The following is a 25,768-nucleotide window of genomic DNA, read 5'->3' on the forward strand; positions in this document are numbered from 1 at the left end:
AAAAAGTGATTGGGGCGCTCAAAGATGCTTAATTGTAAATAAATCATAGCCAAGCGGTTGGAGTAAAAAGGTTAAAATGTACGGATTCGACGACTGGGTACCTTGTATATTACAAAATAGATAATAATTAAGTTGCTTTGGTTCTTACAAACATTCAAAAAAGCAGCCAGAATCTTATATACATATATAAAAATAATAATTGATATCATAAAATATTTACAAGCTCATCAAAAATGCTTAATTCAAAGTTGGCACCCATAAAATGTAGATTTCTTGCGAATTTAAAAACAAACATGAGCTAAACCATCAAGATAAGATAGGCCAAACCAAATTTGAAACATTCAACCACCTTATATGCCTGCCAGATCAATTTCTAGAGGCAAAAACAAGAGTATCTTTGCGATACTCGACACCGACAGCCAATGAGCTCTGGAAATGCCACTTGAATCGCGGCTAAAAGGGTTCTGGAAATGCCAACAAAAGATGGGTAAGCCACATAGCTATTAGATAACTAATTGACCAAGCGGCGTACTAACAATTAATGATGTTTTCATAGTTGTTGTTTCAGCCTCTCTCTGAATATATCCGTAGTTTGAGTGTGAGAAGTGCGAATTTGAGCGACGTTGATAATGAACTTCAAATTGCCGCCACTGGCTGTGGGATGCGAGATTCTAAGTAAGCTGAGTAAGAAACCGGACAGGTGAAGCTCAGTCTGCTGGTCAGTAAAATACACCAGCACATCTTCATTCAGATTTATGCAAAACGCAAAAAACAACAATACCGCGTTGCCAAGTTAAAAGTTAGTATATAAGCAGTGGCTTTCGATATTCAGTTATTAGTAGCCCGCCAACTGCAGAACAGCGAAAACGTAGTGATACCTGGATATATATAACTCAAAATTCGATCGGAATCCATAATGAAGTGCTTCATCTTGGCTGCCCTGTTGCTGGTAAATGCAGAGAATTTGCATAATTAAGCTGATATTTACGCTCATCTCTGAATAGATCCATCCGATCCATTCAATTAAAATCCGGCTTGTGACTCTATAAATGTCAACTTGAATGGTGTGCGGATCGCAAAGTGCAAATACGAAAAGTTATACAATGTGCAAAAATTAAGCAAACTCTGAGTTACATGCCAGATGAGACTTAAACTTAAATCAATGATATGACATCATCATCATTAACTTTTTTTTGTGATTTCCTCCTCCAGAATTGTGTAGCGTGTTAAATTGGCCATAAAGTCCGTTTTAATTGTATGCTTGTCTTCGTTTTTTTTTTTGCTAATTATTTTATCGCTTGACTTGTAATTTTAGGCCACCCTTGCCAGCGGCGAGAACATCTTCAAGATCAACATAACCCCCGAGGAGGCTCAGCAGTTTTTGAATAGCGCCCAATTGCGCGGCGTTGGCGACATCGAGTATGCACCCAAGACCGGAGAGAATCCGCTGCCCGAGGCCCGCAACGAGCAGGGACAATTCGTGTACATGGGTCGGGTGATCGAGCATCCCGAGGATTATGTGGAGGAGCACTACGATGCCCATCAGTACCATGGCCAGGACGGCCTGGGTCAGTTTGCCTATGGCTACAAGGACTGGAATCAGGGCAAGAACGAGAGGCGCGATGAGACGGGCAAGGTGACTGGATCGTACAAGTACGTTCAGCCGCATGGCCGTGACTTTGTGGCCAACTACTATGCGGATAAGACCGGTTTCCATGTGGAGGACAACCGGCCAGCGCACCTGAAACTGCCGGCGACCAAAACTCCGGCTGTTTTGAAGGCCGAGGAGGAGCATTTCAAGCTGTGGGGTGAACTGGCCGCCGCCGCTGGTCACAATCCCGATCCCTATGCCGCCGAGTACCAGCAGGAGGGTCGCTATCAGCCCGCCGAGCCAGAGTACCAGCCCTACGTCCACGAGGAGCAGCCATATGTTCCCGGACCCGAGGAGACCGGTGAGCCCAAGGGCTTCTTCTACGCCTTCGACTACAATGTCCCATTGTTACGCAACAAGGAGGAGCGCGCCGAGCTGGAACGCCTGCGGGCCGTCAACAACAAGGATGAGTAGAATGATCCAGATCCTTGCGGATTTTTAGGAGATCCATCGCATCCATGGATCGCCTTGTATAGTAGGTCGTTCTGTAGAAAGTAGCTAAAAAAAAAACATTCCACATATGTATATTTATTGAATACTTCGCAAAATAAATCGCAGCTTCGAATACACTTTTGTCAAATACGATCTTTTATTATTACATACATATACATATAAAAATGTGTGTTTTTTGTGTGTTGGCTTTTCACCGGCAAATGCGTGTTTCTTTGTTTGTTTGCTTGTACAAGTTTTTCCGGGGTGATACGAAAAACACTAGATATTTCAGAGGCTAGGATAACCAAAATTGGTCAAATTGGTAAGTAAAGATTACTTAATAAATATCTAAAGTATTTGAAGACACATCTTTACAACTCAAAATTCTAGAGTGTTTCAGTACCACCCCTATTTGCTGTCAACTCGCCCACACGCATTTTCATTATAATTTTCTTGCCCAGTTTTCTCTTTTCAAGTAAAATTATTGCTTTTTGTTCTTCGCTTAGAAGACTTGAATCTTAAACTAGTTTAATTTGTAATTGTAGTGTTATGTTGTTGCCGTTTCTGTTGTTGGTTTCGTCGTGCTTTAAATTAATACAAATTTTACACGAGCATTTATCATTTACAACCAGTTAAAAACTAGTATTTTCTTTAGGGTTTTCGATACTCATTTCAACTTTCAATTAAGGAAACTCGGGGCTTAAATATAATACCAATTGGATGCAATCAATTTTGATTAATACTCATACACTCCTGCTGTATGGCACCTTAAAAAAAATAAACAAAACACAAAAAGAAAGTTCCTTTTGTTGGGATTTCCACGTACGTGGGGTTTTTCCTAGCAAACAAAATTATATTTTATTCGGTATACGTTGTGTATGTGTTTTCAGATCTTCAATAAAACTCTTCGATGTGGAAACAAAATTAGATTTTCGATTGAATCACAATTGAAATTTCGTTCTTTTATGGAAATATGTAGCTAACTTTATATACAAAGTCATTACATGTATACATTTTTATATGGCAGCATTGTTCAGTCCGATATTGCAGTTGAAACTTTTTGTTTTCCTTTTTTTTTTTTTTTGCTATGGAGTTTCCCGAATATTTATTCGAATTCTAGTGGTTTACTCGCTTTAATATATATGATTCGTGAGTGATATCGTTTGAAGTTGAGGGAATTGGGTTAGCACAAACAATAAACACAGTAAAAGGTTAAACATTCCAACAGTATCAATTACAACACAACAAGCACGCACGGAAAATAAATAGAAGGAGAAGTAGGTTTCCCATTCGGTATTCAATAAGAGGAACTAAAAGTTAAACTTTAAAAACATAAAATAGAGTATAATAGCGACATTGCGGATTTGTATACGGTTTTCGCATTCGGGTATACTAAGGTACATAAGTTAGTTGTGGCACTACAGAGCCGGCTTCAAAACACACCCATTTGTACTGCCCCTCAACTTCAAAGCGTGGAGATCAATCGATCCAGGGTCAGGGTACTTGGATCAGCGATGATTTGTAATACTTTTTCATGGATATGGACTGGGAAATGTCTGGTGGGTGATTGCCGATGAAGTGATGGGACAATTTCGGGAATGGAGCTAGTAGTTAGTCTACCATGTGGGTGAGTGCTGGGATGTTCGTTTGGCGCATGAGTTTCATTCGACGATTGGGTGTTAAATATATATTAATTCTCGAGCTTATCAACTGGTTCTTGCTAGGTTCTTGTCGCTTGGGCTTCTTGTTGTATATAAGGCAAACTGTATGCGAATCATACATACTCTATATTGAACTATGTAAATACGTTTATCATTGGGTATTGGGTCAGTTAAATGCCGGGGAAGATCCTGGGAGAAGCGCTGTCGTCGTATAAATGTCAATGAGCTGGAGCATGGCACAACTGTTAGTTCATCTAGTCCTGACTTTGAGTGGCTATCCAAAAAATTGACCAACGGTGTAAACGGGTGTGTGAGTGTATATATATTCTGTATATATATAAATCTTGTATATGCTACACGAGTCTATCCACGACTCTAAGCCCTAAGTGCTGACTCAGTGACTGACTCACTGGTTCACTGGCGAGTGTCGCCTCCTAATCTTTCGTTCTACCTCTCTCTCACTTACCTACGAGATTTTTTGTGTGTGTAAATTCAGGATTATCTCTACTTGGCCACCGCTGCCGCTGCTGTGGCATTGGCCGGCGACACTTTCAGCTTGATGAACATGCTGTTGTCGCCATTGCTGCCGCTGTTCAGATCCAACTTTTGCACCTCGCACTCCAGATTGTTGATGCAGTTCTTCTCGTACTGCGTGGTTCCATTGTCCGAGACGGCTGCCTTCTCTGGGGGCTGCTCACTGGGCGCCACCTTCTTCTCCTTGCTCTTTTTCAGTGCGTTGAGAAGGGTCTTCTCTTTGCTCTTGCCCTCTTTGTGGCTGCTATCCTTGTCCTTGTTCTTGTTGTTCTTAAAGCGCGGGAAGATGCAGCCGTTGGGCAAGAAACCACCCAGTTTTTCCTTCTTGGCGGGAGCAGCTGGTGTAGGAGTTGGTGTAGCAACTGGAGCAGGAGCTGCTGTTGGACTGGAAGTGGATGTAGATGTAGATGTGGCTGTTGCGGAGGGAGTTGAGTTGCTGGATGTGGGCGTGCTGGCTCCATTGGTGGCTGCCGGTGAAGCAACCTTCGCCTCTGATTCGGTCTCCACCACCGTTTGATTGTCCAGCACCGATGCTGATCCATTCGCTGAGTTGCCCGCATCCGTTTGATCCACACAGGCTTCCTCCAGTAATGCTGATTGCTCCTGCTGTTCTGCTTGCTCGCTGGCCACCTTGTTGTCCAGTTGCTGAGCAAATACGGCCAAAGTGATGCCATTCCCGTTCCCATTAGCGTTCCCGTGCTCTGCCAGCAGCGGCTCAGACAGGTGAGCCGGTGGCGGGCTGGCCTCGTTCATGGCAGCACCAGCACTAGCTGCCCGCACTGCATCTGGCGACTTGGGAAACATCTGTTGGGTGGTGATGTTCTGGTAGTGTTGTTGCTGGCGCTGCTGCATCATCTGCTCCTCACGCTCACGATCGCGCTGCGCCTGCACTGCGTTCCACACGTCCTTCAGCTCGCCTGAGATGTCGCGATCCTTGAGTATTACGGCGTTTCTGGGGATTGAAAGTAAAGTATTAGTTGCCAGATTATTGAATCATCCAAAGATTGTTTAGCTCAAACATATTCAGTAACTGCATAAATTTAAATTACAGACATATGCACAATTATGTTCATGTGGCAATATGTTTTTTATTTTGCAGCAATTGCAAAAATTCAAAAGTCATTTTTAAAATAATACCTGACTAGTTTCACGCCTGGATTCATAGCCTCCACAAAGTCGCACATTAGCTCCACCATGGCACGTCGCTCCTCGGGATCTTTGCTGTGGCGACCGGAGTCCTTGAGCACCTCCGGATTGGCCATGACGGCAAAGACGATGGGAGGACTCCTGGGGCTGCCAGGCGGAACCTGAAATAAAGATTCGGTTAATTTAATGTGTTCAGTTCGTTTTCCATTAAGGGGTTATATAAAAAAATTGAATTGGACTTGATCCTCAGAAATAAAAAAATGCAAAAAAAAGTCGTTAAAGTATTGTGTAATTAATGGAAGGAATAAGCAAAAAACAAAATAATTACGGTTTCTCAAACAAAAAAATTGATTTTTGAGTAAAATTTCGGTCTTAAATTGCTTAAAAAAAAATCAAAAAAAATGTTATCGCAAAAAAATGTTTGATTAATTACTTAAAAATATATTAAAAAAGCTCGTATTAAAATTTGAGACTAATCGGTTAAGCCGTTTTCGAATTATGTTGGTCATCGACTTGGAGTAAAACGCGTTTAAAGTTTTTACTTGTACTTGCAAGCATTCTGAAACGCCTTTTAAAATTTGTGTTTAACTTCGAAAATATTCACCAAAACGATACCAAGTTTTCAGTGTGTTTTTAAATTCAAACTATTCATAACCCCTTAAGATAAGATTTTAGAATTTATAAGTTTTTTACGTAAAATGTGCAAGCAATTTAAATTTAAAAAAAAAATGTTGTTGTTTTTTTTTTAGAATATATAATTTAGAGAGTTGAGACAAAATATTAAATATATTTATTTTAGAAACGAAAAATTCCTTGTTTTGATATTATTGATTAATTATTCGTTTTTGAAAAGCAATGCTATTTTCGCTTACATTTCGTTTTTACCTTTCGAATTTAAAGACCGCAAATTAATAAGAATTCATGAAAATTATAAGTTACTATAAATTTTCAGAAAAATTAAACCATAATTTGTCAAAAAATATCGCTTAACTTTAGTAAAAAAACCTACTTAATATTTTTCTCATTTATCAGATTTCCAAAAGTTTTAATCAGTCGAACTAATATATTTCTTATTATTTTGGGAAAAATGTATAAAAACTTACCCGCATACCCCCGTAAAGAGGGATGGGATCACTGGGCTCCTGCGGTATCACAATGCGCGTCCAGCTTAGGACATTGATGAAGAGCTCCTCGCCGGATTCTGTGGTGGTGCGGATGCACATGTGCGGCTGGGGAGGATTCTTGAAGTGGCGATAGGCCCGCGAATGTCGGTAGCTGTGCGGCGGCGGTGAGGAGTTCATCAGACTGATCCCGAGTCCTGATAGCCCATTGTTGCTGTTGCCCTCGATTTCCAGTTGCTGCGGTTCGTGGTGCATTTGTAGCTGGGTTTCCGTATCCAGATTATTGTTGTAATTGTTTGTTGTGGTTGTGTTTTCATCGATGGCAGTGGAGTTTGTATTTGTTTCTTCGCCCTGCGATTGTTGTTGTTGTTGGGGTTGTTGTTCCTGGGCGGCAGCCTCTGCCTCAAGTTCCGCCGCAGACATAGTTTCGGATTATATATAGCTTAGCAGTCTTTATTTTTAATCAGTTTTAAAAGGATATCCTTTTGTTTTTCTTTCAATTTCTGCCGGCGAATTCGTCTTGCGGCGAATTCGTTTAGCCGTGTTATTCGTCCTCTTTGTTCTACCACGCACTCACACCAAAACACCAGATCTCTCTCTCTCTCTCTCTCTCTCTCTCTTACAGGCTCGCCGCCTTCTTACAACATTATTATTGCTCCTTAGGTCCTGGCTGCGTGCCTAACTTTTGACCTTTGGCATAACTAATGGACTTGCCTGCATATTAGGGGCTTTTGCCGTATTTATACCACTCGGTTGACACTATAGTATCCCCCAGAAAGTCAAAGTCTTTTATCTGGCACGCACACCCAGGCAAAACACCCTTTTGCCGTTACACACGTACAAGTGGGAGTTGCTTGTCTGCGGGAGAGAGGGAGGGGGAGAAGAAAAGACGAGGTGAAAACATGAAAATGGAAAAGTTCAAAGCGTTTGCAGTGCCACACTTACACATTTCACTGCTTTTCATTTATAATAATCACTTTTCCATTGCACCATGCACATAAAAACACACACACTTACACGGGCACAATTACATACTTATATATGTATATATACACACACAAGATGCGTTTTTCTGACTCGCACTCACATAATTTTCCATTAAAATGGGAAAACAATGCAGCCAGCCAACGTATGCGCTGCGCTGATTTTTATATTTAGCTTTTTAGCAGCTTTTCATGGCAGACGGACACACGGAAAAACAGCCGATTTTTCCGACGACGTCCCAACATAAACAAAAAACTAATGGACAGGTGTGGCCAGATGGTTTTGAAAGAAAATGTCAGCGTTGCCAGATGACAACAAAAAAAACCAGGGCAGTAATTACTTACAAAGTATTTTTAGTTTTTAAAGCAGATAAAACATATGTTAAATAAAATATGTTATAAAAATCCAACACAGAACAATTATCTTAAACTTAATTTTATCAGAAAAAATCACAAATCGATAAATTTAATGAACCAGTTCCGTCCATAGGAACTTAATCAATACATTTGCAGCCCTGGTCCAGCCGGTTAATTTTTTGCAGAAGCGCTGGACAGAAAACTGGAAGAAAACGGCATAAAGCAAAGTTTAAATAACAAACACAATTGTAAATAATCAGTTAAACTAAGAACCATTGTTGAAAAATCATCTTTCAACGTGTAAACAACCGTTTTGGGAGATAGGATAGTCGAACAGATTTCTCTCGGGCTGTGTGTATAACAAAATGGCGTCCTCGCAAGTCTCAAACAAATCGGGCTCCGGATGGCCGCGCCGCGGAAGCCAAGGCCAAGCGGATGCAGTCAGCAGCAACAACAACGGCACCCAAAAGTACACCAACCAGGCGCTGACCATCAATCGCACCATCAACCTGTGGGTATTACCTTATACACGGAAGATACAATAGATTATTGGTGGATCCACCACTTTTTAGATACCCCTTGACCAACTACACATTCGGCACCAAGGAGCCGCTCTTCGAGAAGGACCCATCGGTGCCATCGCGATTCCAGCGAATGCGAGAGGAGTTTGATCGGATCGGAATGCGGCGATCCGTCGAGGGAGTGCTTCTTGTCCACGAGCACGGACTGCCACATGTCCTGCTCCTACAGCTGGGCACCACATTCTTCAAACTGCCCGGTGGAGAGCTTAACGCTGGAGAGGATGAGGTCGAGGGTCTGAAGCGACTGCTCTCCGAGGTGAGCGAAATATATAATTACCTAATAGAGCACCATATGTGTATTAAGAATGGGTTATTCGAAAGGGCTTAAACAAAATTCGGTTTATTAAGTTCGAAATGTACCCTTAGCAATATCAAGCTATATTTTAAAGGGTTTTATGAGTACTGACTTTTTTGATGTTAGTTACACTTCGCATTACGATTACAGCTTTTAGTTTCAGAAGTTTATTAAGAATCTAAAATGATTTAAGCATATAACTAATTACATTGCTCAATTGTTTTTTATAGACGCTGGGTCGTCAGGACGGCGTGAAGCAGGAGTGGATTGTCGAGGACACCATTGGGAACTGGTGGCGGCCGAACTTTGAGCCACCACAATATCCGTACATTCCGCCGCACATCACCAAGCCCAAGGAGCACAAGCGTCTCTTCCTTGTCCAGCTACATGAAAAGGGTAAATATCCGCAAGGGGTTTCAATGCCCTACGCGCAGGTATATCGAGCACACCGTGTATCCAGAATATCCATCTCTTCATGTACTTTATATAACCTATAGCATTTTTTTGTTTGCCAAAAAACGAATACGCTAACAAACCTCATGTCATATCTTTTCAATGCTGTTTAGATACGGACGGGAACGCCAGTTACGATGTACCCTGAGCTGTTCCATTAGCGCCGTGTGTGTCGTATCTACCCAACTCAACTCTCAAGAGTGCAATGCCATAGAACAACAATCGAGCAAACAGAACATATCAAACAGAAAAGAAACAAACAGATCGCAAAGCGGGCGCAGGCGACCATCTTAGATAGTTTTGATTCTAGTCCAATTGTACAACATGTCTCAAGTTTAAATTCGAATTGTATATTTGCTCAGGACTGCGTGTTGGCATATTTTGTTGTTTCCGACTCTTGTCATTCGAAATTCAATGATTGTTCTTGTATTTAATTTTGTAAATATGTCGACATTATTGTGAGACTGAGCGCAGACATGTTATCCTTCTATTTACATATTTATTTATCTCCTAGCTTCTACTCTTACTTTTGTCAAGTGTCATGTGTTGTTCATCTTAAGGTTGTTGTGTATTTACTCAATTCAATCCTCCGGGCAGGCAGCAGAGAGCATTGTAACGTTGCTGGCTGTCGCAGTTATGCGCCCAAATCTCGCGTGTTTTGCAGATTTGCGTGCATGAAGGACAGCCAAGTCGCCAGTCGGTCCTTAAATTAAGCACTCGTTTATGTAAACACAAGCAAAATACTCTGTTTATACTTTCCATTGGCCCATATTTCCTAATGCTTACGACTTTGTTGTGCGTTGAACTGAATTAAAGCATTTCAGCGCACAAATCAAACCGCACATATCATGTATAATGTTGCTCTTAATTGAAATTATGTTCATATCTGAAATTAGGAGACTTCGCTGGTCCAGCAAAGTGACATTCTTCTTTGCAAGTCGCAGCGAACTCTAGTAATTAGTCTAACGAATCCAACTATGAATGTATAACATAACGCATACGTCTCTTTTTATAACATACGACAGCGAAATGATTTTGAATATGTAAATTGTACAACCGATTGTAATACCCTTAGATAATATATTCTGCGAACTTGAATGCTTGTTGCTATATCTACATACATGAATTCTGTCTCTATCGTTTTCTGTAATCTAGCACTATTTGCTGTACCCAAAAATTATAAGCTTGTTGCTGCGCCATTGTTCGAGCTATACGACAACTCGCAAGGCTATGGACCGATCATCTCATCCCTGCCGCAGGCCCTCTGCAGGTAAGTCCAGCGCACTCGGATCTCTGTTCCCAGTTCTCCCACTAATATATATTTATTCCCCTATAGATTCAACTTCATCTACATGTAAAGGCAAACAGACGGAGGGATCCACGTCCAGCAATAATTAAGCAACAGCAGCAGCAGCGTCACCAACGATAGCTCTACCTTATAGATTTCAGCACCCCAGATCAGCCCGTAGATTTCCATTTCATGTGTGTGTGTGTAAACGTACATAATTGTATTGCAGATAAAATGGAAAGCCAGGCCCTTATACTTGGCAAATAGAGTCGACAAAAAATGTGCTTTATTTGTATATCTTTAATCTTTAATCTATTTGTTTTTGGGGAGTGTGTTATAGAAACTAAATGTTAGACAATGTTTGAGAAATGTTGAGTATAGGTTATGGAGTTGGGTTCTGGCCAACTGGCTCTGTCCCTATAGCATGTACTCGCCGTAGATTTGTTCGAAATATTCGCGTTTTCTGTAATTGGAAGATACACACGGGTTGGATTACAATAAGGTGTTTTGAGATTCCACGGTACAAAGCAAAATTGTAAAAAAAAAAGGATTTGCTTAACCCAAATTTAAAGCATTGAAAATTAACTAGCTCAGTACCGACGGTAATTACTCTACGTACATTTTAATTTGCTATTGTTAATATTATTTTGTAAGGCTCTACGTTTACAGTTGCTCTTCGGAGTGCGTGGCTTGTAACAAATGAACGAATTAACAAAAGTCTGAGAAGAAGCTCACAACAAAACCATCGAACTGAATTACAGGAACCGTTTTGGTGTGTTGTTTTGATAAGGTAATACATTCTTAGTGTCTAGATTAATTTTGTTAATTATGCTTATGCCACACGTACAAAAGATGCTAGCAAATATTGCGTGCTTGTCGCTTTGTGGTCTTTACCACAACTTATTGTGATAGAATTTGAGATCGTAGTAGCCCTGATCAGTGAGCCCGCCACCACCGCCGCCGGACGAAGCGGTGGACATGGCATCCGTGTTGTCCTGGCCGGGCGAGGTAACGTCATGACCGGGTGGACGGTTGATCTTTACCACACCGAAATCTTCGCGCTCCATCTGGTCGAACTCCATTTTGCTGCTGGGCATTACAGCCATTCCGACGCCGAACGAGCGATTCTTCATGCCCGTGTGCTGCTTGCTCAGCTGGAAAGCCGGAGCTCTTCGGTTGTCCCCCACGATGCTCTCGGCCACCTCAGGGGATCGCACGGATGGAGGTGTCGGGGTGTGGCTCTTTGGCGGCGGTGATGGGGGCGTAATGACCTCCGGTTCGGGTTCGGGCACGGGCACAATCTCCGGCTCAATTTCAGGCTCCGGCTCAAAGCTGTTGGCCTCCGAATCGTCCAAACTCTGCCGCTGCAGTTGCTCGGCAATCTCTGCAAGATCATGGTTACCATTTCCGCTGTTGGGAGAGTTTTTTAAAGCGATTAAAACTAGACTATATTAAATAGATACTACGAAAACAACAACACTCAATTATATCATTGATTTTATTGCTCGAGAAAAAAAACGAAAATAAGTTACGACCAACAATTATGTAGTTAAATGATAAGTTAATATGTTGTAATCACAATTTGTCAGGTATTTTTGTATGTTTTGTGTAACATTTCCGATTTAGAGGGTTGATACTCTTTTCAGGTTTTTTGTTTTCTTGTGTTGTTGTGGGTGGTGGTGGTGTTGGTTTTGGTGGTGGGTGGTGGCATGCGGCAAGTGCAGCTTCTTCTGCTTGTACTCGTATATTAAGTAAATTCATCGATTGTATAAATTAACTAAGCGAAAATATAAATAATTTGCTAAAATCAAAGCTTTGTACAATGGTTGTAAATGTTGATTTTTCAGTTTTACTAGTTTTGATTTATATTTCTTTTGTATGTGAAGCAGCCGTGTGCAATTTTTGTGGGTTGGCTTTTTCTATTTGATTCTGAAAGACAAACGAAAAGAACAAAATGATACCCAAATGAAGACCATACATAAAATGATAATGCTTGGACAGTTGGTATTAGGTGTAAAATGGTTGGTGTTATATACCTGTTCGATTCTGCACTGCCGTTGCCCTTGCCGCCCTTCGAGCTGCCAGCATGAATTATCTGAAAATAGAGAAAATTATTAGGTTAAATTCCGGGAGCAAATAATTAGAGATAAGATCAGTCTATTAACTTATATTAATAGCCACACTTCGTGGGCCATACAATTCAATGAATTTCTCTATTAATTGCCAGCTACACAACTTAATATAAGCCTAGGTACAAAACGCAAACTAGTTTATGCTGCCCCAAAAAAAAAACAACCACCTGGCACGCAGCCAAAACACCACGATTTTGGGTTGAATTTCACCCCTGTTGACCCACTGGAAGTGAAAGCCAAAGTATTACTTTCGATTTTCATTATTTTGATACAATTTAGAGATTTGGCCACAAGACGATTGTGTGGAGATTAGTAGGTTTTAACCAGGTCTTAAAAACATTTGAACATTGACGTCGCTACGTTAAAACTAAACATGGAAGAGTAATGCACTCGAAATTTGGTGCATTTCACTCGGTCTTGATTTTATATTTTACTGAACAGGCATGCCGGCATCTCCGTGTCCAAGCTCTGCGGTTCGCACTAGATATATGGTGGTCTGGCAGTTGGGGCAAGTGGTGCACATCTCGGCATCCGGTGGTGCTGCTCCACCACCGTTTTCTCTTGGCACATTGCCACCGGCTGCTCCACCTGGAGCTGCTGCTACTCCTCCGGCTGCTGGTGGAGCTGCTTGCGGAGCACCGGTTGCTGGTGGCTGCGTGGGCTGTGGGTCAGGTCGGTGTTAAATATCTTCAAAAGGTTCTCCAAAAACCTGGTCATATTTACATATCCATGCTGGGGCATTTGATGTTGCGGTTGCAACTGATGCTGCTGCTGCGTGGCATATTTGTTCTGCATTTGAGCATCTGGTTGGGCTACTTGCTGCTGCTGCTGATCGTAGCCCCCTTGTTGTGGCATTTGGTGCTGATGCTGCATCTGCTGTTGCTGCATCTGCTGCTGTTGCATCTGCTGTTGTGGCATCTGCTGCTGATGGACATGAGCTCGTCCCGAGGGTGCTGGCTCCAAACGCGTTGGCTGTCCAGCCGGTTGCATATATTGCTGCGATGGTACAACCCCGGGCGAAGCCATTTGCTGCTGTTGCACAGCATCCGGTGGAGGCATCTGCTGATACTGCTGCTGCTGGTTAAGAATGGGAGCTATCGCTGCCGAACCTGGCTGCCCTGCAGATGCTCCTCCGGCAGTTGCCTGCGCCATGTTTTCTTTATCCAGGCCCGAGTGACGAACCCTGGGCGGCCGGGCAAAGGCATTCGAAGCGAGGAATGCATCGTCCACATCCTGCAAGCCAGAACGACGCTGGAAGGGATTTTGGTTGCGTACAATGCCGCTTCGACTTAAAGCATCCAATGGACTCTTGCGAGGCTGTGATTGGGTTTTCAATTCGGATTTTACACGCCTTATCAACAAGGTGTCTTACATTTTCCGGATTCCTGGCCTGGCTGGGCGTCAGACTGACCTGACTAGGCTGCTTGTGACCCACGGCTGCGCCTCCACCACCGCCTCCATGGCGTGACTATAAACCAAGCTATTCAGTCATCATTTGAAGGAGAGTATTATTTGACCAACTTACAGCCACGCTCGTCTTGGAGGCATGATAGCCACCACCGCCTTGGCGTGCCCCGGAGGCATTACCACGTTTGGGATCCATAAATTAAATCACTGGAAATTAGTAAGCCGCACGAAAAACTTGGCACAAATCGCGACGAAACTAGTTGATGATTTCTTTCAGTTTAAAAAAAAAAAAAACAAGTATAAAATACAAATATATTTTTGTACACAGCAAGTCGAAAAAGGTATCCGACCAGTATCGAGTAGAAATTTGAACTGAAGTAATACTGGAGCTATGTGGGGCCTTACAATCGACCATTTGAGAACTTGAACCCAGCCAACTAAGGCTGTGATTTTTTCAATTCCGATTTAACACAATATGTTGTACTCCTGCTTAAGGTGTTCAATGGTTTAAAATTAGTCCCTGTATATTATAACAATTTTTGGAGATCTAACTTTTACGAAGTACATTCATCCAAAATGCTATTGAACAAGTCACTAATATCAAATTAAAAACCCCATTGCTCAAGGAAATGGGTCCTGAAACTTGGCAGTCAATAAAAGTGTTTCAGTACCTCGGCCATGCTGCATGTGGGACGAGGGGCTCCATATCGTCCGGACGGAGAGATCTGTGTTATCTGCTGAATCAGCGAGTTTGGTGTTGTCTGCTGCTGGGAACCACGCCGCCGGTTAGAATCCTCGCCCAGGTAAGTAGCACCAAAGAGCTGTGTGTTAGGACTGTTGACGATGTGTTGTGATCGTTAGTTATCATTGGTTAGCAATTAGCGCATCATGTGGAAAAAGATTAAAAGATTAAGCCATCATAAGGGTTTAAAGATTTCTTTGGAAGCATTTTCAGTTAGTGAGTTATTATATTTTGGTTTTCTTAAGTAATCAAACATGTCTCTGACAGGGATTTAATAAGCAAAGCAAGCAACAGGCCACCATTATAGTTATTAATCAACTCGGACCAAGTTTTATCGATCAGCGGGCTTCCTTCGGCAAACAAACAAACAAAGAAATCTAGGGTCCGATTTGCATACGATATGCAAATGGGGTTAAAAGAAATGGCCAACAGAGGCCGAAAGTGAAATGTTTCCTGCAGCGGCGAAAGCAACGCCTTAATTGCCGCGGACTGCGCCAGGTGGGGAAATCAGAAAAAAGCCACGCCTCCTCACCTGTTTGTGATGTGCAGGCCATTCTGGGTGCGCTGCGGCGACTGGGCGTGGCCGTGGGCATTACCATGTCCATTTGCGGAGCCGGCATCGTTAAAGAATCCCTCGTAGAGTACAAAATTGTTCGCCTGCGGAATGATGCGCTGCAATCCGTAATGCTTGCTGAGGAAACCCAGAAGCTTTTCCGACGGCCTGTCCACGGAACACTTGAGTGGCGTCCACTGCTCTTCGCTTAGCATTGTCTGGAAAAGACGCTTTCCCAAGCCGGCGCGTTGGCGGGACTCGTGGATATAGAAGTCTAGAATGGATGGAGCCTGCTCCACCTTGCGCGTCTGCCCGGACTCGTCAAACAAATAGAGATCCTTGGTGCCCACTTTAAGCAGACCCGTCACGGCACCACTGGAAAAGGTTATATATTTTTTGTTGTTTAATTTATCGGAATTTTTTAAAGGATATCTTGAGTTATGTTGTGTTTATACAATAAATATATAAAATTAAAATCATAATATTTCAGTAAGAATGGTAATAGCTTAGTTTTATTAAATGCATTAGAGAATAAAAAGCTTTTTGATATAAAAATAAATCCATAACTTCGCGTATTTCTTGTCTTTAAATGCCTTTATAAAAAGCGATTTGATGAACATTGCTTAACTCCCTTATCAATTTTATAAAAAAAGGGTTTTTAACCACAAGTAAAAGAATCCAAAAAGATACAATATATAAGCTTTCTTAAAAATAACATTGGATCCATCCAAAAAAAAAAACCTAAGCAGAAAAACTCTAGTATGAGGTATGTTTGGTATTAGTGATACTCGCTCAGGACTACTTACTTGTGACCCGCTTCACTATCCGCCAGCAGATAGATGGTCTGGTTATCGGACATCCGCAGACGTTGAGCCGTGGTCACCGGCTTGCTGAGACCCTGCGAGGTGGCCGAGAGCTGGCCCAGCCGGTCGATGATCTCCGACATCTTGGAGGTGGCATCTCTGCGTGCGTGGGTGAGTGTGGAAAGCGTATCGGTTAGTCGGATCGGGAAATTTAGATCACACTCCGCGTACAATTTCAATACTCACAAACACTGACGCCGATCACCGCGAAATGTGTGCGGCAGGAGGTTCGATGTCACCTTGATAATTGGCTGCGGAAACAGCGGCTTGATATCGAAGCGGAACTCCACCATTATGTTGCCCCTCGATTGCTCTTTTAGTCTCTAGTTGGTGTACTTAATGTGTGTGTGTGTGTGTGTGTGTGTGTGTGTGTGTGTGTGTGTGTGTCTCTGTGCACAGCCCCTGCAATTGAGAAATGAGAATTGCAAATTTAATGGAGCGTTGCGAAAGCGGTGCGCAAACAATTTGATTATCTGATGCCGCACGAATCAGCCCGACCCGTCTCACAGCTTTGTCTATTTCGCTGTGGGAAACGCTGTACATGCAATCAATCCAATCATTGTTGCTTTTGTCCGCGTCCCGCCTTCATCAATGATTCAGCAGATGCAAACAAGCCCACACGTGTACACTAAGGAAAAACTTAAAAATCAAATTTGTAAAAGTGCCTTAAGATCGAACAAAAGATGGTTTTAATCTTCTCCTTGATGCTCCGTAAATTTTAATCAGGATTTTAAGCGGAAAAATTGCAGATTTTCGAGGGGTCACTCATTAAAAATTTACATTTAAAAATGTAAAAAAGAAGATATCTCTGACTATTTTTCGCGAGTGTAATTTTGGGGGCAAAGCCTTGGAATCAGAATTTTTTTTGCTTAGGTTGCCAACTCCGCCTGTTGACCCAAATCATCGCATTAGGCTCGGATTACTATAGAAACTGTTGCGTTCGACGGGGATTCCTTTACGACAGGACTAGGGATATATTTAGCTTCCGTTTCGGGGGCGTGTCTGTCAGGACGAAACGTTAGTCGCTTGCATGCCACTACCGCCTTTGTTAAATTGCGGAGTGCAACGAACTCTGAGAACTCTGAGAATGACGATAACGCAGAGCAAGAGCTTTCAATTGTAATTACCTTTGATGGGGCGGGCAGCAAAACTTTTTCCCTTTGTTAGCGTTTTGTCAGGGGAAAAGTTAAACAACTCTCTGCCAGCTTCGCAGCAAGCAGCGCTGCCCGAGTTTCCAAAGCGATAGCAACAGAAAAGCCGTTGTCGACAAATGACGTGTTTTCATTTCATTTCTATATATCAACAACACCCACAGCTGTGTTTATACTAATAGTACTAGAGAACTTTTAAATCGTTTGTGATAAGTCACTGAAATCATAAACATTAATACGTAAACCGACAAAAAGAAAATCCTAGTTTTTAGAATATATGTATTAAATATTAATATAAGATTAATAAACATTAAGCTAATTTGATTTCAAAACAATAAAAAATCCTGCAAATTTTTTGTTCAACTGAAGCAGTTTTGAAAGCAGTTTGAAAGTATTAATAAGAACATCAAGTTAAAAGTAATTTAATACAATGTTATAGATTAAAGTTATAACCATTCAACGTTGACCACAGTTTTTCACAAAGGAAGAATTTGGAATACTGATTTTTTGACCTCGGCTGTGAGTTGCACATCTACATACATATATGGCCCCCAGCAAAGAGGACTACCTTGTTGTTGTTATTGCAAAGGCTGTTTATTTTCCAGTGCATAACCGTTGACGTTGCCATACACAAAATCAGCCCACTTTGTAACTGTTTATGAGCCAACAGCAAGCGATGCAAACAAAAATACAAGACGACAAAAAACGAGAACAACAAAGAAAACCACGCACCGCATAAGGAGTGAGAGCGAGAGCGAGAGCACTTCTTGAGCTCCCCTTTTTGCTCCACTTGTAAATGTGTCAAGTGAGCACATCTCTCTCTGGCTTACATACATGAAGGTGGTATAGTCAATGTGAGAGCGTGAGAGAGTTAATCAGCGGAATTAAAATCGCGTGCAGCCGTAAACAAGTCGAGTGTTAGAAAGGAAAGGGGGATGGTCACCTACAATCTTACGGTTAATCAGTAGACGGCACAAAAACAACTCGGCATGGAAACAACAGCTAAAAAACAAATCAATCGAGAGGTGTAGACAATTGGCAACCAAATATAAAAATAGTAATTTCCTATTAATCTGCCTGGTGATGAAAATTAATAGATCAATTTCACGCAGCCTTCAGTCTAGAGCTATAGCTATTAGCCTAGCCTATCAGCTTTCGGCTGGAAAACAATCCCTCAAAATGTCGTGTCATTATGCAAGCCTCCGGCATTCCGATTCAAAGTGGGCGGCAATAGTTGAGGGTGTGGCCAGGGGGCACAATTACGGGGCAGCTGACAGCTGCCTCACTAAATTCCATGTTGCTGTTAATGGAGGAGCAGTAGACATTCTATAAATGTAACTTCTACAAGAAGTTTTTTTTAGACATGATAATTTACTGGCTTGTTTTCTTAAAAACAATTATCTTTATAAAATATATGTATGTACCAAACAAAATGTAATCTAGTGTAAGGTTTGAAAATAATTGAAAAGATATTTATATATTTGAATGACATATTCTCCAAAAATCTACCAATTAAAAAAACGTCTTTCTTAAAAATTATTATGAATATCTTTGAAATATAATTTTTAAAAACATCTTTGATACATATGTATGTATATGACTTTTAAAAGAAAGTTAATTCTAAATAGTCTTTTTTGTTGTTGTCTAAAATCCACTCTTTATAAGAAACAAATTATTCAAAATGGTATTAAAGGGCCTGACTTAAGAATAAATGGAATCCTCAATGAATTTTTCGTAAATTAGAAACCATTATCGCGTCAGGCATTCGATGGGCATAATAAATTAGCCAGCTCAGGTACTTTGCCATGCGTTTCGGATCAGGTGACGAGCCTACCTCTATACTTTGTATGCCCATGGAAAGTATACAAAATGGAAACGGACTTGGCTGAAAATTTATGCAGCAACAAGGTCAATCAATAAATGCAGACCCAAGGAACACCCAAAACCCAAATGAGTTGCCAAGGCAAGGAAAACCTTAGACTTAAAATAAAAACAAAATAACGGTAAACGACAGGTGCCGCAGCCGCTGACAGGCTCAGGTAAAGGTACAGGTGTGGTTTCTGCCGCTCTAGCCTCGCATTTCCTTTTCCTTTTAGGGTCTTTGGTCGCTCAAGGCAACGGCAATTAAAAACAGTCAACTGTATACGGTTTGGTTTAGTGTAAGTCGTTGGCCGAAGTAAGCTTTAAATATGCATGAGTACATGCTCAGGCATGCACATGCACGCACAGCACGCAATAAATTGTTTATCGTTATCGATAACGTTTCATCGCTGGCAATGAAATACTTTTGCGGTCTCGCTGTCTGATATTATGTTGTTTTTGCCCTGTTTACCACAAACGAACTTGTTATTCTACAATTGGAAAAAAAAAAAAAATTACCATAGCAACGATAATAACAACAATAAACCGCAGGGGAAATTGCATTTTGAGAAGTTTTTGTTGTTTTTGTCGCTTGCATTGCAGGCTTCTCGCTTTGTTGTTGATTTGTATCTAATTACTGGAGACCAAAACAAGAATCGTGAGTTATTATGAAAGAACAAATTAGAGAAGATTCTCCACCTTGCGTTACAACTTACTTATGTATGTATATATGTATGTATGTATGTATGTATGTATGACGTTGCAATAGTAGCTTTAAATTGCATCAGAATGTCAGACAGTTTAAATATAATTCCCGCCGCTTTAAAAATACTGAGAGTTTATACCATCTATAATCTGCTGAGATTTCGGTTATTTTCCACATCAATGATTAAGCATAAATTCAAAAAAGAAAGTATTGAAACAGGGGGATCAACCCGACACAAAAAGTACACTGCCCCTTAAAACTGATAAGCGCCAATTAAAATACAGACGAATTCCGAGAACTACGGATTGAATAACTATTATTTTATGATAAGCCTGATAATACAATTTGTATTAAGGGATAAATAAATTGTAATTGGTTTTACCTGATACAAAATTGGAAGTTAATGAAGGGATGTGTTATGAAAATTTGAATACAAAAATTTGATAACAACATGGTACAGAGAAGTTTGACTGACAAAGGAGTTGGGATTGGGAAGTCCAACCGTGATTAGAATTTTGCATGACCAATTTCAAGAATCAGGGTCATAAATAACACACTTGTTATTTGTTTTCCGACAATTTTTGAGGTAGTCTTCCGATGCGTAGTGTAAATACCCGTCTCCTGGAAATCGCCAAGTGTTAAATGGTGCCAGAAAAGATAAGGCATGATGGTCTGCTGCTGGAAAATCCAGTTCTAGGCGGCTCTCCTAAGCACTCGAGTGTGGCGAGTTTAATGACAGCTAAATCATAATTGTTTCTATAGTTTCATTTTTTTTGTGATAAGCAGACATTGTCGCACTCGTGCAGCACATGTTGGGTTCAAAGGTTCATGTCTACCCAAAGCAATTCTCTTTCAATTGAAACTGATTAAATAAAAATTGAGCGTAATTCGCGGATAAAAAACGAAAAGAAAGGGTAATCTAAAAGTCGGGGTGAAAATAAAAAGTTGTAAATTCGTTACATACAAACATGTGGCTCGCACACTTGTAAGCTTATCGTTCGATCGTTACACACAAAAAAATAAAAAAAATTTAAATTAATTTCATGTTGATTTTACAAAATTAATTGATACTAATGAATATCATTTTGAGATGCAAATTTCCTTGCAAAGGATAATATAATCAACCGAAATCAGATTAGATGCCTTTGTTAAACGAAGACCGAGTATTTTGAATCAAATTTTCATGGGTATAAATTTAAGCTGGACTTCATCATGAAACTGACCGCCTTATCATGTCAATTTTCTTTCTGTGTGGTCAGTGAGAAAAGAGAGAACGACAGAGAGAGAGAGAAACCGCTTTTGTGTGCGTTGAGCGGGTTTTCTTAAAAGGGCGATCGAGTGTTTTTGAGTCACTTGTGAAAAATCAGTCATCGTGAGCAGTTCGACTAAGAAAAACCCGCTAGCAAGCAAAGCAAAACCACTTATCAAACAAAAACAAATAACAGCTGGGCAGCAACGCGAAGCGCGTGTGCAAAAAGGAACGAGAAAACATACACAAAAAAAAGCACAAGATATTGAGATACACAAAAAAAGAAGCAGCGGAAAATTTTGGGGCCCAAACAAAGCCGAAGCTTTTACGTCAAGCGGTATATACAAGAAATACAAGAAATTCCCAAAAATCACAACGTGTTCGCCGGTCAAGATGAGCGGTTCCGTTTTGAGTTTGGCGCGTCCTGCAGCAGCCACAAATGGCCACCATCTTCTGGCCAAACAGATAAATTGCAATGGCAATGGCACCTCGGGAGGAGCGGCCAAAACCACTGTGGCCTCGGCCATAACACCGCCCAAACAGCCCCAATTGGCGGCCAAGGTCATTCAGCAGTCGCAGATCGTCTGTTTCGATGTGGATTCCACGGTGATTTGTGAAGAAGGCATCGATGAGCTGGCCGAATATTGCGGCAAGGGAAGCGAGGTGGCACGTGTCACAAAGGAGGCGATGGGAGGGGCCATGACCTTTCAGGATGCCCTCAAAATAAGATTGAACATCATACGGCCCACTCAACAGCAAGTAAGGGATTTTATCCATGAACGACCCAGTACACTGAGCAAAAATGTGAAGCGTTTCGTGGCCCACTTAAAGGCGGAGGGCAAGCAGGTGTACTTGATCTCCGGCGGATTCGATTGCCTCATAGCTCCCGTGGCCAACGAACTGGGAATTCCCCTCAACAATGTCTATGCCAACAAGATGCTGTTCGATTATTTGGGCGAATACGATAGCTTTGACATCACTCAGCCCACTTCGCGTTCCGGAGGAAAAGCAGAAGCCATCGCCCTGATAAAGAAGGAGAATAGTGAAGGTGCTATCATCACAATGATCGGCGATGGAGCCACCGATTTGGAGGCTGTGCCGCCAGCCAACTATTTTATCGGTTTTGGTGGCAATGTCGTTCGACCGGAGGTCTATCGCCGGGCCCAGTATTACGTAACGGACTTTGAGCAGCTGATGGGTCAATGAGATATAACGACAGCGGTGGAGTGGCGAATTTAGTATTTGAAATCAACGTGTTATAGCTCTTAGTGATACACATGCTATAGTCAAAGTATGAGCATGTGTATAATACATATATGTACTATAGTTTGTAATTAAATAACAATAAAAAGCGATAGTAAAAATTATGGAAAACGAATGAGTAAAATCGCACGAGGTGAATTTGTTACAGAAAATGTTAGCCGTCCGCTGTTAATGACACAGCACAAGTTGTAAAAATACAGGGTGTGCCATAATTTGCTTAAATTAAATTTTCTTTGTAAAAACAAAATTTAAGTTTTTATGAATTAGCAAACATTTAGAATGAAAAGATTTCAAGCAAATAAAATATATAAAGTAGTTTTATTGTTTTTTGGTGAATGAAGTATTGATTTTTATTTTAAATGAATTAAAAAAAAATTAAGAAAGTTTTCAAAGAACTATCCAAAAAGTTGTATTTCGATTTTAAATGTTTCATTTAAAAATGTTAATGTTCTGGCAACACAACCAATAAGTTATAAAATAGAACAAAATAAAAAAGGTTACATGTAGAAAAAAATATTTTATTGAAGTTTTTTGTTGGAATTTAGTTTATTGTCCTTTCTGTTATTTATGACTAGAAAGGGGTTTGACTAATTACATACGCATACCAAATATGGACTAAATGCTAAAAACTGTTAGGCTTGTAAAGCCGTTAATGCTTGTTATGATCATTCAGTAGGTTAAAAAAATAAAACCAAAATTTTGTTGTTTTATGGCTCAATGGTTTTAGAAAGCAGTTTTTTCTTGTAAAAAAAAATTAAACCATAAAATCGATTAAGCATAGATCACTCAAGTCCATTAAAAAGGGGAGGCCATTTTAATCCTAGTCTTTAATTATACGCCCTTCAATCACAATAGCATAGGAACACAAAAGCGAGGGAAAGTCTTCATAAAGAAAAATTATAAAGGTCATTGCTACCCAGAGAAATTTCTACAGCTAAACATAAACTGTAATGTCTTTTGGTTTGCCTATGCCACAATGGTGCTAGCACTTTATTTTTAATTACTTTAAACTGAGTTTTTAAAGTCGAACTAATGAATTTTGTGGATAAATAAGCGGATAATGTGGATTTTCAGTTGAAAGATTCACACACAAAATGAAACTTATAATATTGTACCATTGCATAAACAGCTTATTTCTTCATTTACGATTAAAGACCAATCCCTTAATTGGCCAAGCTTAATTTCCTTTCGACTTTAGCACGAAGGTGTTAGCAATTGGCGGCTCAAAGGTCGTTAAAACCAGAAAACTACACCTTCTGCAGCAATTATCAATTGCTGTAATCGACTCCCGCGGAGTTGAAACAGTTGGTTAGCTAAAAAAAAAAGGCAAGGCCGAAACGTGGGTGTCGGCGGCGAGCAGTAAACCATGAATGGAACTGGTGGTTTGGCGGTCAACGTCATCGTGTTTAATTGGCGGCGGGAAACGCTTTGAGCCAGCTTAAATGTGGACCATATTAGGCGTGATTGGACTGCCGTTTGAACGGCATATGGGCGTGAGTTTAGGCCAGGCTGCAGTCGGACGCAGAACGGGAAGAAAGCAGCCGCCGATGAGATCACCTACCTAATGAATGCGGCTTAAATGGGATCTGTTATGCCCTGCAGCCCTAATGAATCAACTTTTTTGGAAACTACAGTAAAATATCTGTAAAGAAGACTTTAAGAAGTTACAACTTTTTTATGCTTGAAATTTTTTCGAAAGTATCATGGTTTTAAAAAGGCAAAACTTGTAATTATTAAATTCTTGATGTCAGGTCAAAATCTAAACATTTGTTTGTGCCGATTTGCTTTGAAATAGGCTTTAGTTCTGTTTCATCATCTATAAACTTTTTCATAAAAATTTGGTTGCATTTTGGTATTGACAAACAGAGCACAATACATATTCGATATTCCCACCAAATAGTGGTTTCACTTGCAGAATTTCCACTGTGACGCACTTTTTACCCAAACTTCAGTGACCGATAATGTGTCTTTTAGTTATGACGTCACAAAAACAACCCGACATTTTAGAAGTATCTTAGTGGATTGATTGATTTATCTAAGCTCCACTGTAGATACTATGCAAATGAAGCACTTTATGCTCATATCGGAGTGGCCGCTGCTGTCTTTTGGTAATGACTTCAGAGCTCCGTCGCATGACGTAAAGATGTTTTATTTATGTGCCCACTGAGCCACAAGGCAGCGGCACGAACGCGAATACGGTGCGCAGCGGAATGGAAATGGATTTGAAAATGGCATAAACGTAAACAGAAAGCTTGACGAAGGCAGACTTACCGCAACGGTGAAACAGTAAAACAGTAAAACAGTAACCTCGGAGGGATTGGGCTTGAAAATCGGTCTCACGGCTATACGAATGCTCGTTCCAGTTTCCAGTGGGGCTACGGATGCACTCCTCCGGCTTTTCTGGTGCACTTTTCGCTTACGGATGCTGCGCGTTGAGATGCGGGCGTATCTGTGTATCTCTCTGTTACCCACACACTTGCGTTGGAGAAGGGGTCTTATATTGATTTTGAATTTTTGGTTTCCAATTTGTTTCAATCCGGCCAAAAAATGTACACAAGGGCTGTGTCTCTGGTATTTTCGTATTTGTTTTGCTCTAACACATAATTCCACACCTGGTGATTCGCCGTTGGTTTGTTGCTTTTGTTTGTTTGTGTATGTATACGCGGCGTGGTAACTCGGCAAATCGGAGTAAAGAGCCGGATGGCCGTAGCGTGGAAATTGCACGAAAGTCGGTTAAAAACTGAGCAGCGTTTGCGGCGAGCACAGATTTTTGGGGGTGAAGTACTTTGGAGCCAGATGCGAAGCTTTGGCTTGCCACACAGAGATGGCAAGCTGTTGATCGACCAATCGATAGTTTGGCGATGGCAGTTTTGGAATTTGTTTTCATATTTTCTCATTGGGAAATTTGAATAAAAAATAAAAACAAAAGGCATTAACATGGCATTCATTTACAGTATGGCTATAAAATGTATTGAGAGTCGGTTTTTCGAGAACCCTATTTTTCAACATCTGTATTTTTGTATATAAAGCAACCAAATTAGCTGTGAAATATTCCGTCCATTTTTTAATCCGACATATATTATGCTCAGCAAACTCCAACCTCCAAAGATTAAATATATTATTCTTTACGCTGGAGCCTGCCGTTCGTTCACCCAAAGAAATCTGGCAACGCTTTGCAATTTTCTGCTATTTTTTTCTTCGATCAGTGTACCTGGTTGAAAAAGGCACTGAAATAATATATATTATTTTTAATTCGAGTAAAGTTAATTGTTTTGTTTTGTTTTCGTTCACGACCAAAACTTCAGTGTATGATTTTTCAGATTACTGGAAACAGCTCTTC

General features: G+C 40.9%; 6 protein-coding genes across 11 annotated transcripts; 3 read left to right on the top strand and 3 right to left on the bottom strand.

The window, feature by feature from the left end:
- Positions 1-819: 819 nt before the first annotated feature.
- On the top strand, positions 820-2,231 carry LOC108142665. The gene is made up of 2 exons (XM_017266670.2): positions 820-949; positions 1,316-2,231. Exons 1-2 carry the CDS (start codon positions 917-919, stop codon positions 2,063-2,065), a joined length of 783 nt encoding a protein of 260 aa, XP_017122159.1. The 5' UTR covers positions 820-916; the 3' UTR covers positions 2,066-2,231.
- LOC108142664 lies at positions 2,217-7,800 on the bottom strand. Of its 4 annotated transcripts, XM_017266668.2 has the most exons (5): positions 7,491-7,800; positions 6,528-7,403; positions 5,416-5,585; positions 4,211-5,230; positions 2,217-4,018 (listed from the first exon to the last, which is right to left on the bottom strand). In XM_017266668.2, exons 2-4 carry the CDS (start codon positions 6,966-6,968, stop codon positions 4,249-4,251), a joined length of 1,593 nt encoding a protein of 530 aa, XP_017122157.1. In that variant the 5' UTR covers positions 6,969-7,403; positions 7,491-7,800; the 3' UTR covers positions 2,217-4,018; positions 4,211-4,248. The 4 variants fall into 4 exon arrangements, with proteins under 4 accessions (XP_017122157.1, XP_017122158.1, XP_017122156.1 ...); XM_017266669.2 differs by having other exon boundaries at positions 2,217-5,230; positions 7,633-7,800; XM_017266667.2 differs by having other exon boundaries at positions 2,217-5,230; positions 7,563-7,800.
- Positions 7,801-8,041: 241 nt separating this feature from the next.
- On the top strand, positions 8,042-10,786 carry LOC108142473 (cleavage and polyadenylation specificity factor subunit 5). Of its 2 annotated transcripts, XM_017266356.1 has the most exons (5): positions 8,042-8,396; positions 8,458-8,722; positions 8,992-9,157; positions 10,370-10,484; positions 10,551-10,786. In XM_017266356.1, exons 1-5 carry the CDS (start codon positions 8,251-8,253, stop codon positions 10,570-10,572), a joined length of 714 nt encoding a protein of 237 aa, XP_017121845.1. In that variant the 5' UTR covers positions 8,042-8,250; the 3' UTR covers positions 10,573-10,786. The 2 variants fall into 2 exon arrangements, with proteins under 2 accessions (XP_017121845.1, XP_017121846.1); XM_017266357.1 differs by lacking the exons at positions 10,370-10,484; positions 10,551-10,786 and adding an exon at positions 9,328-10,312.
- Position 10,787: 1 nt separating this feature from the next.
- Positions 10,788-25,239, bottom strand: LOC108142470 (alpha-tubulin N-acetyltransferase 1). Of its 2 annotated transcripts, none has more exons than XM_017266351.2 (7): positions 24,700-25,239; positions 16,386-16,601; positions 16,143-16,298; positions 15,316-15,711; positions 14,713-14,875; positions 12,539-12,597; positions 10,788-11,912 (listed from the first exon to the last, which is right to left on the bottom strand). In XM_017266351.2, the coding sequence occupies exons 2-7, from the start codon at positions 16,490-16,492 to the stop codon at positions 11,393-11,395; spliced, it is 1,401 nt and encodes a 466-aa protein (XP_017121840.1). In that variant the 5' UTR covers positions 16,493-16,601; positions 24,700-25,239; the 3' UTR covers positions 10,788-11,392. The 2 variants fall into 2 exon arrangements, with proteins under 2 accessions (XP_017121840.1, XP_017121841.1); XM_017266352.2 differs by lacking the exon at positions 10,788-11,912 and adding an exon at positions 11,983-12,431 and having other exon boundaries at positions 24,700-25,232.
- On the bottom strand, positions 12,879-14,432 carry LOC108142471 (uncharacterized protein DDB_G0285291). Its single transcript, XM_017266353.2, has 4 exons — positions 14,160-14,432; positions 14,007-14,102; positions 13,358-13,951; positions 12,879-13,295 (listed from the first exon to the last, which is right to left on the bottom strand). The coding sequence occupies exons 1-4, from the start codon at positions 14,235-14,237 to the stop codon at positions 13,065-13,067; spliced, it is 999 nt and encodes a 332-aa protein (XP_017121842.1). The 5' UTR covers positions 14,238-14,432; the 3' UTR covers positions 12,879-13,064.
- On the top strand, positions 21,259-22,539 carry LOC108142472 (phosphoserine phosphatase). Its single transcript, XM_017266354.2, has one exon. It carries the CDS (start codon positions 21,559-21,561, stop codon positions 22,369-22,371), a length of 813 nt encoding a protein of 270 aa, XP_017121843.1. The 5' UTR covers positions 21,259-21,558; the 3' UTR covers positions 22,372-22,539.
- Positions 25,240-25,768: the final 529 nt, after the last annotated feature.

Source organism: Drosophila elegans, unplaced genomic scaffold (assembly GCF_018152505.1).
Source record: "Drosophila elegans isolate 14027-0461.03 unplaced genomic scaffold, ASM1815250v1 contig_208, whole genome shotgun sequence".
NCBI lineage: Eukaryota > Metazoa > Arthropoda > Insecta > Diptera > Drosophilidae > Drosophila > Drosophila elegans.